The sequence below is a fragment of the Sceloporus occidentalis genome, unplaced genomic scaffold (assembly GCF_023333645.1).
Source record: "Sceloporus occidentalis isolate IW3139 unplaced genomic scaffold, rSceOcc1.0.p SCAF_54, whole genome shotgun sequence".
Taxonomy (NCBI): domain Eukaryota; kingdom Metazoa; phylum Chordata; class Lepidosauria; order Squamata; family Phrynosomatidae; genus Sceloporus; species Sceloporus occidentalis.
Window position 1 is genome coordinate 4,920,659 of NW_028317034.1, and position 14,245 is coordinate 4,934,903.

General features: G+C 38.7%; 1 protein-coding gene across 1 annotated transcript in view; it reads left to right on the top strand.

Annotated features, from left to right (window-relative positions):
- Positions 1-14,245, top strand: part of LOC149288046 (centrosomal protein of 85 kDa-like) — a 62,919-nt gene that overhangs the window by 48,174 nt on the left and 500 nt on the right. The window contains exons 5-12 of the mRNA XM_089492175.1: positions 4,724-4,841; positions 5,681-5,866; positions 7,250-7,402; positions 7,575-7,729; positions 8,302-8,419; positions 8,697-8,747; positions 9,700-9,807; positions 13,719-13,932. Of these exons, the coding sequence (XP_089348301.1) occupies positions 4,724-4,841; positions 5,681-5,866; positions 7,250-7,402; positions 7,575-7,729; positions 8,302-8,419; positions 8,697-8,747; positions 9,700-9,807; positions 13,719-13,932 (1,103 nt within the window). The remainder of the gene's footprint in view (positions 1-4,723; positions 4,842-5,680; positions 5,867-7,249; positions 7,403-7,574; positions 7,730-8,301; positions 8,420-8,696; positions 8,748-9,699; positions 9,808-13,718; positions 13,933-14,245) is intronic.

The window sequence follows — 14,245 nt, forward strand, 5'->3', positions numbered from 1 at the left end:
TCATTTTTTTGCATTTGTTTTGTCACACACATTTTACTTCAGGTATGAATTAAAAGGTTCTCGTATATGTCACTATCACAAAACACCCCAATATGTGTTTAGCAACATCTCCTGAGTACAGCGATACCTCCCATGAATGATTTTGCCTGGCTGTTTGGGGGCAAAAGGGCCACATTTGGGTCATGCGCATTTTTAACGTTGAACTTTGGCATTTGCCCTATTTGGTACATCTTTGAGCCGGTCCATTTCAGTATGCCCAACAAAACCATATATTTTTGAAAACTAGACACCCCAGGGTATTTTAAATGCTATGTATGAATTTACATATTTACATATCCTGGTATATGCCGCTGTCACACGACACCCCAATATGTGTTCAGCAACATCTCCTGAGCGCAGTGATACCCCACATGCATGGGTTTGTCATTTTTGGAGGGAACTAAAAGGCCACATTTGGTACGTGTACATTTTTCTAATTGGAAATTAGATGTGTGGCCATCCTCCCTCCCCCCCCCCCCGTGTTAATTGGGACATTGTTGAACCCGGCCAATTCAATTTACCCCATCAAATCATACATTTTTTAAAAGTAGACACCCCATGGGCATTTAATATGCCAGTATTTTAACTCTTTCCATGTGAGAATTGTTTTAAGCTAATGTGCTAATTTTAGGACTTGCTCACAAAAATATTTTTTATATAATATATATATTTTTTTTTTGCATCTTTATTGTTTTTTTTCCCGGGCCGCTGCCGTCTTGCGGATGGTGAAGACTGCGGTCACAGTCCATCCTGGGGTAAGTGTTTGGTGTCGCTGGATGCCTCCTGATCGAGGCATTCCAGAGACACCATTTAAGTTTAGGAGGTGATCGTTGATCGCCTCCCAAACGCTTTTAAAACGGGCGTCCGCCACCATACATTGTATGGCGGATGTTGACGCCCCGGGGAGGGGCCCCTGGTGCCGATCGTGGCTTTGCTGAATGCCTCGAGGTCGTTTTAACAAATGACGTGCCCGGACCGGCAATTGTCATCAAGGGGTTAATGTGACCTATAACATGAAAAATTAAATTGCAAAACAAACTGAAATCTTTGAGGGGGCAAAAAAAACCAAAAAACTTTGAGGTTAAGGTCTGGAACTTGGACTGGGCCATTGTAACACCTTCATTATTTTCTTCTTCAGCCACACATTGTACATTTGCCAGTGTGCTTGGTATTATTGGCCTGTTTCTTGACACAGTTTCGACCAAGCTTTAGCTGTTGGCCAGGTGGGCTCACAGTTGACTCTAGAATACTTTAGTTTAAGGAGACATTCATGATCGACTCATGAATTTTAACATTTAACATGCTACCTGAGGCGTGTGTAGTGTGCTTTTTTTGTTCAGTTTCTCTGAGTACTGCACAGTCTGACCTTGGGGTGTATTTGCTGGGACGTCCACTCCTGGGAGAATTAGCAATTGTCTTGAATGTTTTCCACTTTTTAATAATTTTTCTCACTGTAGAATGATGGACTTTAAATTACCTTATAACCCTTATAATGAATCAGAAGATATATGTGGCTTAATAAAAGAATTTAGTAATGCTAAAATATCTAAAGGTAACAGGATCACCTTTAATAAGCCCTTCCTTTTGGTCTCTGGGTGTTGCTCTGCGTCCAAACAATCAAATAGATAGAGGACCATATTTATATAAAGCATTTAGGCTATGATAAGCAGTAAACAATACAAAAAAACTTAATCTTGTCCAGCCTCAAGTTACTGCTGGTCACCACAAAAACCTTTTTTGTGCGGTCATGTTTTCTTTATCGGACAGAGCTGGTTAAGATATGGATTAACAGCTCACAGCAGCTGCAGAACACAGAACAATGCTGTACTATATTTGTGTGTGCTTACTTTAGCAGAGAAATGCATTGGTTACAAAGCATTCCTTTGTTGGGGGCTTCAGTTTATCAGGATCAGAGGAAATAGCAGAACACATTGCTTGTTGGATATAGTTTTTTTTTTTATTATTCCTAGGTCACTGATATTTATGACCTTGAATGGCTTTGTGTAACTTTTGTATTGTATTATAGTTACATTTTAGAAAAATAAACAGCCCAGACATTGTGATCAGTACAGCATTCTAAGGTTTTTTTCTTTTTAGATCACATTGTCTCCATCAACCCCGTTAGGGATGGAATTACTCGGTGTACATCAAGTTTTGGGGTTTTTGCAATCATTTTATTTCAGAGGATTTTCTGTCTTCCAAATCTTTTTCCGTTCTTGATAGTGTTTTAGAGCATCTGTATTAAGACCTCTCCAGTCCTACTTTCATCCAGTTTGCCTGGACTCCACTGCATGCAAATTGTGATTCATTCAGCTCCTTCTACAGAAAGCAAGGAGCGTTTGTCAGTACACTTCTTGCACATGCTCAGTAGACCCCTCTAGTAGCAGCCAATCACATGTCTGCTATCAGAACACCTTAATAAAACTGAACTTTTAATAGCATACACGCAGTTGATTGCCGGGACTTCTACTGGCTTCAATGGGAGCACTATTATTATTATTATTTATTGTTTTATAAAGCGCCATCAAATTCCATAGCGCTGTACAACAGGTGCTGAGCATATAGTGCATATCAGCGATGTAAGTCTTATTTTCTAACTCCAATGACTAAATACCTGCAGTCAAAATCAACATGGGACCCTGCCATACATAAAAAAAATAAAAATACAGTGTTGGGGCCTAGACGTCCAATTTACAATACAAATCACGCAAAGTGCACATTGTCGGGAGATTGTGACTGTGTTAAACAGTCATAATGCATCCCCATTTACAAAGGTCACTTACAAGGAAATGTGGGTTATCAAAGCCAGTGCCTGTAAAATGGCTGTAGGCCAAAGAACTAAACACCATCAGAATTCTTTAGGCCTGTTGTATTTTGTTTTCCATCCTGTAATTCCAAACAATCTAATTTTTATTGTTCACTTTTTCCCCATATCCCCTTCACTGCATTCCCCTAATAGTGAAATTGCTTGTCATTTCCTGATCACCGCCACCTTCATTGCATTTGAGTCTCACCAAAACCCCATGATTCTCTGCCTCTCTTTACCCTTCCACAAATTGTTCCAGGTATTACTGTGGGCTAAAGTAACCCTACACTAACCCCAAAATTATATTGTAAATCACATACTATCCAGTGCTATGGTGAAAGTTTTGTGTTGGACTGGTTTTGCATCTAAGTTTCTTCCAACCTCACATACCTTAGACCTAATCAGACCTTGTTCATTAGTGCTTAGTTATTCTTTTTTTTTCTTCAAACCATGGTATTAATCTAGAATAACTGATTCAGTCGGCTTATTCAGTCAAGTTGTACTACTGTAATACATTTATGTGGTTTTGGCTGAATAATATGTCTAATTCTCAAATTACATTGTCTTCTTAATTCATTGCCTTGTTTGTAAAATATTGTAAACCACCCAATTGTAATATGTCAGCAGCATCTGATGTCTCCATGTCTGTTAAAGATGCTTGGGTACTAGGGCAAGCAGAGGGGTCTTGAGTCCTAGCAGCTTAGCTTTTACCATAGAATACTTTCTGAAATTTTCCCTGAAGATTAGTTGCATTATGTGCATACCCTCCTCCAGACAGCATGCTGTTCTTTCTGGTAGAGTGCCAGTGAGCTATTCTGCGATTCAGCCACCTTTTGGCTTGTAAGATACCAGCTAGAGACCCCTGGTGTAGAGTGTTTGAAACACTCTGCAGGCCATAATTTTTGTTTGTACATGTTGGCACTTCAACAATTTACTATGAACATTGGTGTTGAACAAGGCCACCACATTTCTGTAGTAAACATGAATTGTCTACTCTGTATCCTTCTACACATGTTGATTAATCGGCTTCCGACCATTCTGGCCGACCTGCCTGTGATCAAGCTAGGATATTCAATACTCCTGGCCACCTTGAGTTCAACACCCCTGTTTGTACATGGACCTGTACACTTTCCAGACACAAGATGGCAGCATGTTCCTTTAATATAAAGATGTTTTCCACTTCACCAGCGGCCTTGTTCAGTTTAATACTAAATCATAACTTGCAGATCATTAACTCTTTAGGATAGGTTGTTTACATGTATACATTTACAGATCTTAAACATAAAGTCATGAGAGTTATGAATCAGCAGTAGTTCACAGTCCCTTATCCATGAATAATGAAGGGTGATGTTGCATTATGTGATCCCCAGCACATGCGCTGCCAGCACTGCCCTAGCTTGATATGTAAGGGCCAGTTCAGGTGTCCTCATGTCAAGCTGGGTGGCAATCCTACCTAGGTGCCAGAAAACGCTTTCTAGTCCCTATGGCAACCTGAGGTTTATGGAGCTCTGAAATACATCCATAATGCAACAATGCAGTTTTGTTTTTTTGAATAGAGAATGAATGTAAGTGATTTGTAGTCTGTTTCTATAATGATGAAAGTTGAGATCAGGTCCAATATGGAGGCACGGTTTAAGTGAGATTTGATGTAGGCTTAGCTGAATTAAAATGCAAACCCTCTGTATAGATAGAAACATGAGCATCAGACGTTAACATAATAATTTCATGGTGTTCGAAGGGTCATAAGAGCGAGCGCCTTTTTTGCAAGCGATTGCTCCTCTGTTACCTGGTACTGAGAATGTTAGATGTGTGTTGCCTTTCCTCCATAAAGTGAATATCTCCCCTAAGTAATATGTACTACACTCACATTTCTTGCAGGCAGAAGCAGCAGATCTGTCACCTTCAGCATGCAGTCAGAGGCAATGAGCTGCGCTCTCAGCAGACAATTGGGAACTCTGAGACTAATGGGGAAGATGGCTGCTTACATGGTCTGAAGGTAACTACCCCGAAGGTTTGAGTGTATCACTTACGTTCTTGTAACCTATGTTAAAGTGATTAAAATATACTGTACTATATTGGTAAGGTAGGAGGACAGGTCTGCTTGAGCAGGATGATATTAATTTTAATTAGCAAAACATGTTGATTACTTATAAATAATTTCATTAATTTAAAACACTTTTTATATATATTATTGTAAGGTTCCACTGCAACAATAATGCCCGTATTCAACAGTTTCATTTAGCCTCCTGTCGCTTTAATGCACTCAGTTTAATATGCCATCACATAATCTTGCAGATGGAATTCACGAACAAGTACCTGCTATATAAATAGTCTACTAGGTGTATAAGAGAGATCACAGCTGCTCAACTTTTCACAAAACATAAAGACCGTGTCAGTCTGTCACCACCACATTGTTTATGGTATGAGTGGTAAAGATCATTTTTTTTTTAATCCTGAGTACTGTTCTACATTTAAACCGAAGCAGATTTGCAAGAAAATGTATGGATCAAGGATTTGTGTGCTGCTCATTTGTGGAACCACAAGCTAACGTCTTATTCGTAGTAGTTGCTTCATACACAACTTTACGAGGTACATGTATTCCCCTGAATATCAAGTAGCACTTAGTTTAGAAGGAAAGACCTGGAATCTGATTTTGGTATTCCATTTTACTCACTGATGAAGTGACATGACTTGCGACCACCTGATCACAATTGTTATTGTCTTCACTACTTTTGCTAGGTGTCCAGAAAAATGTTGGGTAGGTGTTCACTGTGTGAAACGTTACCTAAACATATGCTGTGAAAGCCTTAAACATTTGTAATCCACTTTTTAAAGGGTGCACCATGTGAAGCCAAAACTCTGCAGAAAATATCTCAAGACAGAACGCAGACTCTTCTTCGAAACAGGGAAGAACTTGAGCATAAGCTGGCATCTGCTGAAATAGAGCTTGCGCAGTTCAATGAAGTCCTGAAGCAGAGCACAGGCAAATCCAATGAAGACATAAAAAAGCTGGAGGAAAAGGTATGCAAGTATCATAGCTCTTTTTTGGTTTTGGAAGTTGTCTCCTGATCCACTAAGGGTTTTCGGTAGCAGTGTCATTTTTAAGGCATTTCATAGGGTAGTTTAATTTGTCTGCTTTGGATTTTGGTTTTCATCTGCAGTACAGGTGTGAAAAAAGGTTTTAAGGTAAGCATGCTTATAAATTTTTTTATTGTTTTTTTTATCACTTAACAAAATGCAAAGTATGTGAACAGAAGAAAAATCCAAATCAAATCAATATTTGGCGCGGCCACTCTGCCTTCAAAACAGCATCAATTCTTCTAGGTACACTTGCACAAAGTCAGGGATTTTGTAGGCTTCTAGTTAGGTGTATGATTAAACAGTTGAAGCAATCAGTTGCTAATGGTCTTCCATTCAATATGTAGGTTGAAACACAAACATTAAGTGAAACAAACAGCTGTGTAGGAGAAACAAAGCTGTGTGATGAGCAGCCAAACACACAAGCTAAGGTTCGTGAAGACAGTTTAATGTCAAAAGTCATACACCATGGCAAGGCTGAGCACAGCAACAAGACACAAGGTAGTTATACTGCATCAGCAAGATCTCTCCCAGGCTGAAATTTCAAGGCAGACTGCGGTTTCCAGATATCCAAACTCTTTCAAAGAAGCACAGACACGAGCAATGTTAAGGGTCATATTCATAGTGGTCAACCAATGAAACTTAATGCAGCAAACGAAAGATATGTCATGCTTACTTCCCTTCTCACTTTGGAGAAGTCACATGGAAAACTTGCAGCCAAAAAGCCATACCTCCGACACGGAAACAAGGCCAAGTGAATCAAATATTCACGAAAAGACAGGAACTCGGGTGCAGTTGTAGCATGACAACAACCCCAAACATACAGCCAAAGTCTTTAAGAACTACCTTTAGCATAAAGAAGAACAAGGAGTCATGGAAGTGATGATATGGCCCCCATACAGCCCTAATCCCAACATCATCAAGTCTGTCTGTGATTACATGAAGAAAGAGAAGCAACTGAGGCTGCCTAAACCCACAGAAGAACGGTGATGTTTGGAACAGCCTACCTGCCTTAAAAATAACTGTGTGCAAGTGTACCTAGAATAAAACAAACCCAGTACCGGGCTGCTGCCATAAGAAAACAATTGCCAGCTCTGAATTGAGATCTTGATTAAAATAACGCTTGCTGTAGAGGCAAGATGTACTTTCTGCGAAAAATCACAAATAATAATAATTAACAAAATGAAAAATTAAATATAATTGCCAATTACATTATTGTATGTGTGCATTCTTTTGGTGAATCTTCAAGGAACAGTTATGTTGCCACTTTGATTGAACGCCACCATAATTACCCGTGTTAATATATTTTTTATCTTCTATGTCTAGATCAAAACTAGAGACAAGTATATCAGCAGCCTAAGAAAAAAATGTCAAAAAGAGAGTGAACAAAACCGGGAAAAGCAGAGGCGGGTGGAAACCTTAGAGAAATATGTGGCCGACCTCCCTACGCTTGACGATGTGCGTAAGCAGAGCGAAAGGGTAAGTATTGAAAGGAATTGCCACAAAAAAAAACAACATTGCTTTTATTTTGCAAATGTACTTTTTATTATTTGTATTTAATGTAGCTTAACGTGGCTTGTTCTAATAAATGTGCTATTGCTTTTTATTTAGTGCACTGATTAAATAATTATTTAAATTTATGTGTATAAAGCTGCAGGTTGTTGAGGAGGAAAACAAGCAGCTGAAGGAAAAAACCAGGAGCCTAGAAAAATTACTCAACGAGTCCAGGACGCAGTGCCGTGAAAAAGAGGCAGAGACGGAGTGTCAGAAACAGAGGGAGAAGGAGCTTGTCCTAACGGTGCAAAGGTATGGAGCAGGTCCTTCTGCCAGTCTCGGACCAACTCAAGGCTTGGCTGTACCTGTGCTTTAACTAAGTTCCAGAGAATTGGAAAGCTGATGGTTATTGGGCAACTGATGAGTTGTGCGGCAATCCAATATATATATATATATATATATATATATATATATATATATATATATATATATATATATATATATATATATATATATATATATATATATATATATATATATAGCAAATTATTCTCTATCAGTCCCATGTGGTATTTTTCCAGTTCCAGTGTTTAGTTAATGGACTGAAAGATGTTGAAGAAGACTTAACGTAACCTAAGATTTGACTATATATATATAATAAACAAACCTTCCGTCATTTCTTCTGTTCTGTTGTACTTCTGGCTCCAATCACACACTGTACACTCATGAGGCAGATGCTGTTGAATCGAATAGCGATGAGCAGTGCCTTTGCTAGCTCAGCTTTATTTGATCATTTGCTTCACTACCGATGTCTCGCCAGGCCCATTTTATAGAAAGGGATATTGTTTAAGTTACTTAAGGAAACATTGGCTATATCTTTCCAGCTTGCAGCAAAAAGTGCAGAAGTGCTTAGAGGATGGAGTTCGACTTCCAATGCTGGACACAAAGCAGCTACAGATTGAGAATGAGCGCCTGAGAGAGCAGACGGAGCGGGCTAATAAGGTAAGCAAAACCTGTAGTCAAAACATCTTATGATCCTCCTCTAATCTGTAATATGTTTTATTATGCAGTTATTGCTTTTTATACTTGGCGTGTTATTATCAATCATTGATTTCTAGTGGCATTGTATTAATGATTATAGTGTAGATAAACAATTATTACTTGCCTTTAAACTTGGCATTAAACAGAATGGATTTTTATATTTCACATCCTATACAACATTTCACATGCAGTGTACGTGGACAAATAACTGAGTACTGTAACTTGTTTACCCCTGTAGGTCATAGACAATCAACAAAATCAGATTGACAGTATGATGGCTGAAATCCAGGTACTGTGATGTCTCTTGAAAGTTAGCATCTCAATGAATGCAGGATTCTGTCATTAGAGGCGGCTTCCTACGTATGAATGATTTCTGTTGGACCTTTAGTCTGCCCAATGCTTCATCTTTTATTCTTTCGTTTCTATCTTTTTTCTTGGTCTGTGTACTGGACTCCTAATGATTATTCTGATTTATACCTTTAATATCTTTTAAGTACCAGAGTGTTCAGCATCGCTTAACAGATAAGATACTTCTTATTTCCCACCTTGACGAAATCTGGGTTAAATTGTGAATCCACTGAATTTTTTTCATAAATAATACTTAGGAACATTTGTTATTCTTTGTAACTATGCATTTTGCATGTAAAAGGGATAAGGCTCTTTAAATATTTGATGTGAGATGTATTACTCTTTATCCCCTTGATGACAATTGCCGGTCCGGGCACGTCACCGAAATTCAATCAAAACAATGTCATCTAAAGAAAGCCCTTCTTGTCCTGAAAAAAACAATATCTAATGTGTGTGGGTTCAGTAAACGGGAAAGAAGAAAATTACAGCTAAACATGAGCAGCGCAGAAATGTTAAAACGGCCATTGTCACGAAGGGTACAAAAAGTAAAATCAGCCTTTGTCACGAAGGGGTTAATACTGTGCATGTGTAATCCAGTGTTAATAACAGAATTTACTTTGATCTTAAAAAACACATACTATCCACCAGTGTCTGGTTAATATATATATATAATATATAAATCTATATATATACATACACACACACACTTTAAAAAAGGAGTAAACTTTTATTATTAAATCTGTTTACTTTACATATCTTTTCAAAGCACAGACTTAAGGAGACTTTGAACTTTCTCTTATGTATGCAAAGAATTTGTAAAGCCCCTTCAAGAGCAGTCAAAATTCCGCACAAGTAATCTGTGATTAATTCTGTAATCGTTTTCCTCGCACTAGTCCTTAAAAGAGAAGCTGACGCGAGAACGATCGGCAGCCCTAGAGCTCGAGAGGGCTGCGGCAGAAGGAGTGGAATGCGGTCAACAACTTGATAAGCTCTGTCTTGAAGTGAGTAAATCTAGCAACAGAAGAAATCTAATTGAACTGGTACCCTCTGGCCACTGCATAAGAAATACAGGTTGTTTAATGTTTCTACAGGACAACTGGCAAGCCTCTGAGCCTCCTGACAGATGGTCAAAATGTCACAGTTGTAGGTCTTGTTTCTTTGTTTTGCCCCCGTTTTTTATTTTTATTTTTTTTGCAAATGTCCTCTGAAATATACATAGGCCAGCTCACTGACTGGAAGTGCATCTAGAAGAGAACATATAGCCCACATGCACTAATTTGTCTGTAAAAAAAAAACAAACCACACACACACACAAAGAAAACAACCTCTTTGGTTCACGTATTATTCTTGGAAGCTTTTTTATGAAGCCTAAATAGAGCATAATAGAGACAGATGTGACTAAGTACTAAACTGTCAACAATATGCACTAATCTGTTTCATGGATGCTGTGCTTATATCCAAATCGATAGCCACCAGCTAGTTTTCTCAGGATCGAAGATGAGCAAACCAATAGCTGTGCATTAGTTTGCTGTTGTTTACCGAAACCGTAATTTCCAAAATATTTTTTAAAAAATATTATATTATAAATATAAATTAGATGGTCATGTTTGTCTGCTTAATCATTAGAGTCCCTAATGTACCTAAAACACCCCAAAAAAATAGCTGAGAACAAGCCATGTTCTTACTGCATTCCCCCCAACATTTCAAGACACCCTTGCTGGTGGTGTGGCCAGTGGCAGAGATGAGGGGGCTTGTGTGAGGCCTTTCCAGAAGCTCTCCCTCAGAGTATCACAAGGTGGCCGCGTTGGAGCTATGCTGCAGGTCTGAGCCTCATGAATGATGAAAACTAGGGCTGCCCCAGATATGGGACTGTTGGGAGATACAAATGTGTATCCTTGTAATACAACTGGGTAATATCTGAATCCAGGACCATTGCTTGTCCTTGAGGAGTGGCTCATCAGTTAGATGTCATTTTTGTGCTTAACAGCTCTACTAGCATTATGTGTGGGGAGATCTATTTGATGTAGGGTTGTACAGTACAGGCATAACCTATTTCATGTTTCATGTATCCCTTTCACCTTTGCAGTATAATCATCACATTTTAAGTTTTTACACACCATAAATACTATTTTCAAGTCGATTAATTTAGTGTTCTATAACCAAAACTCAGTGGCAGTGAAAAAAAAATGTAGTATGATAACTTCCAAATGAAAACACAGCCCCCCTTCCAATTATAGTCACAGGCTTTATTCCCCATAACACATGGTTAAAGGAAAACTCCAGCCATATGCACTTCAATGCATAGTGTCCCTTTTGCAAATGCATGGAAGGTGTCCTCGTGATTCTGCAGAATAACTAGCCGACAGTATCTACTGCCTGCCAAACTGTACGCGTAGAATACCCACCACCAGCTCCAGCCCTGGCTTGGGCAAGATTTCCATGTGACCCCATGTGTACTTTCGTGCCACTGATGGGCTGCATCAAGCAACCAGAGGTGGTGCAAGAACAGGACCATAAAGTGGAAGAGCCCCGCAACCTCTTTTACCTTTTTTATATAGGCATATTATAATACTTTAATATGTATTTTTCATTGATTGAGCTGTGTGGCACACTAGACTGTCCTTTTTAAATGCTAGTCTGTCCCAGGCTTCTCTCTCTGTAGTCTCCTTTGACAGCATCAGTAGAATTGGTTTGCAACAATAAAGATTTAATTCCAGTTGCTGCCAATGTACTGGCCTCCCACTCAGAAATGCCTTTCAGTTACATGATTTCTTTAAATTATTATTCTTTTTATGTGAGCTCCTAATTAGCCCAGTGAATGGCTGCGTGAAGTGCATTTCACTACTACAGGCAGGCAGTTAGATTTAAATGGCCAGACAATAGCAAATAAAATATACTCCGCTGATTGTTGGCCTTCTTACTATTATTATTATTATCTTTTATTTCTATAGCACCAACAATTTACGCAGCGCTTAATACAATACATATATTCAAGGGGTATGACAAGACGAGAATTGACAGACTAAGAAAACCGACACATTAGGTGGAGAGAGCCCTGCTCGCAAGCTCAATCTTGAGTACTACTCCTCTGTTTGTTAATGACTGCAAGTTAATAACTTCAAATTACTTTTTGCCAGTCTCATGTTTGTTAGATGATGGATTGCAAAATGCTCACTATATTGGATCTTAAGAAGCTGGAGGAAAGACAGTAGATATTTCTTTAGTTTTGATGATAAAATGGCAGGGCTATGAAAATCTGAGATACTGCCACGTGTACTTTATACTTCTTTCCAGCTGACTCTGAGTATGTCAAAGAGTTGTATTCACTAAGCCACTAAGGTATGAACAACTCACAAAACATTTTGAAGGTCCAACCTTTGCACTTACCCCGTAAAAAGCCATTTTTTGAAAGTCACCTTATTGGTATAACTACACATCATGCAGGGCCAGCTTGGTCTTTATTATGAATAACCCCATTGAAACTGGCCTTTTATAATTCACAGAAGTCAGAGAGTTGAAGTGTTCAACAGTAGGCCCACCTTCATGAATACACCAGAACAAGTGATCTTCCCAACAGTTGCAAGTCAACAGTTGTCCTTCTGTTTGTATGCTAGAAAAATGAGCATGGTCTGCAGCTACCAATATTAAATTAATGTATTAATATTATAAATATAAATTAGATGTTTGCTTTATACTTGGAGTTCCTCATGTACCTAAAACACCCCAAAAATTAGCTGACAACTAGCCATGTTCTTACTGTGTTTTACCACCCGCCTTATATATTTTGCAGCCCCCCAAACATTTCAGGACACCCTTGCTGGTGGTGTGGCCAGTGGCAGGGAGGGGGCTGAGTGGGGCCTTACCAAAAGCTCTGATTCCATGATGCCTAGCAAGCCATAGCCTATATATTGTCTAAGCATCATGAGAATAGTGGTTTGTTTCACACCAGATGAGGCAGTATCTGTTGTCTTACCTTTTTTCCAGGCAGCTGCTATTTTTGGTGTCAGTCTTGATGAACATGTGGATCAAATAGACAAAAACTATGCTTTTAAGTTAAGAAGCATAGTAATAATCGTGTTAAAGCGCCCCTTATCACTATTTGGTCCAATATTTCTGTCATAAACACTATGTGAACTATGACATCAGCACCCCATCAAATTAACAAACCCGCATTCTAGACTAAAATTGTAATACGTGTTAGCCTTCTCAACCCATCGCTACTTGTGGTAGGCATTGTAGTTTCTCTTTTCTTCTAAGGGACACTTTCTTTTGTTACGATAATCTCTGGCTCAACTGCAATGCACAAAAAGAGCTGGAAAGATAAAGAAAATGTACTCTGACCCTCAAAGAAGCTTGGGAAAAAAAATACAGCATGCATGATGTAAATTACTTCCTCTATGAAACAGAAAATGACACTATACTACCTGAGGCTGTGTTAGAGCATAAATACGATTATTTATAATGCTGATGATCACATCCCTTTGAGCAGTAAGGTAGCACCGCTGTTTCTTAACTCACCTAATTGAATGTGACAGCTAGGGGTTTCAAGGTAGGACCTCTACTATATTAAGCGATCTTGGGTCACAAAGCCTGGAGCTTATTTTTATTTTCCTGCCAATGTTGCACAATGATAAACATTCAAAGTATCATCTTGACATATTTATTTTGTGATCTGCCAGAGCAACTGTTTAATTGCCGCCGGACTGTAAATTGCTTATCCTTTTAATAAACTGCTTTTTTGGTCTTTTCAGAAAAGGTTGTTGTTATTACAATCTGGAGAATAGAGCGTTGGTTGATTTACATAAAAATTATGATTATATTTCACATATTTGCGGGGAATATTGTTTTGCATGTATTGCATTGTGCACTTTAATGGTTACATCTGTTACATTTCCCTAATTATCCCTCACAGAACCAGAAGCTGAAGGAGGAGAATTTGGCTATGAGAATGCAGATGGAAGAGTTACATCTGTCCCGACAGCCACTGTCTGAGAAGATTCCAGTAGCCGAGCAGCTGTTTGAGGAGATGTCTCACTGTCTATTTGACTTGAAGGCCCTCTGCAGTATACTAAATCAAAGAGTTCAGGGCAAGGAACCCAACCTCTCTCTGCTCCTCGGCATTGGATGTAAGTGGCTTTAATAATAATATGTTATTAGTAAAAGTTTTCTGTTACAGTTAATAAAGTTTTACCTACCCGGCTTATACTGCCATATACAAGGAAGAAAAACTCTGTAACCGTATTGATCACATCTTACAGGCTTCAGAAAAGTACTGATCATGGTGGCTAATCATTAATTAGTTAATGGCCTCCTCATGGTTTAAGTGATTATATTCATCCAATAGGAGTTCTGGGGGACACATTAATGTTGGCAATTTTAATGTAACCAGGTCCCTGGCTGTGGAGATCCTTGTTTTATTCTTTTCCAAAGGTCAGATTG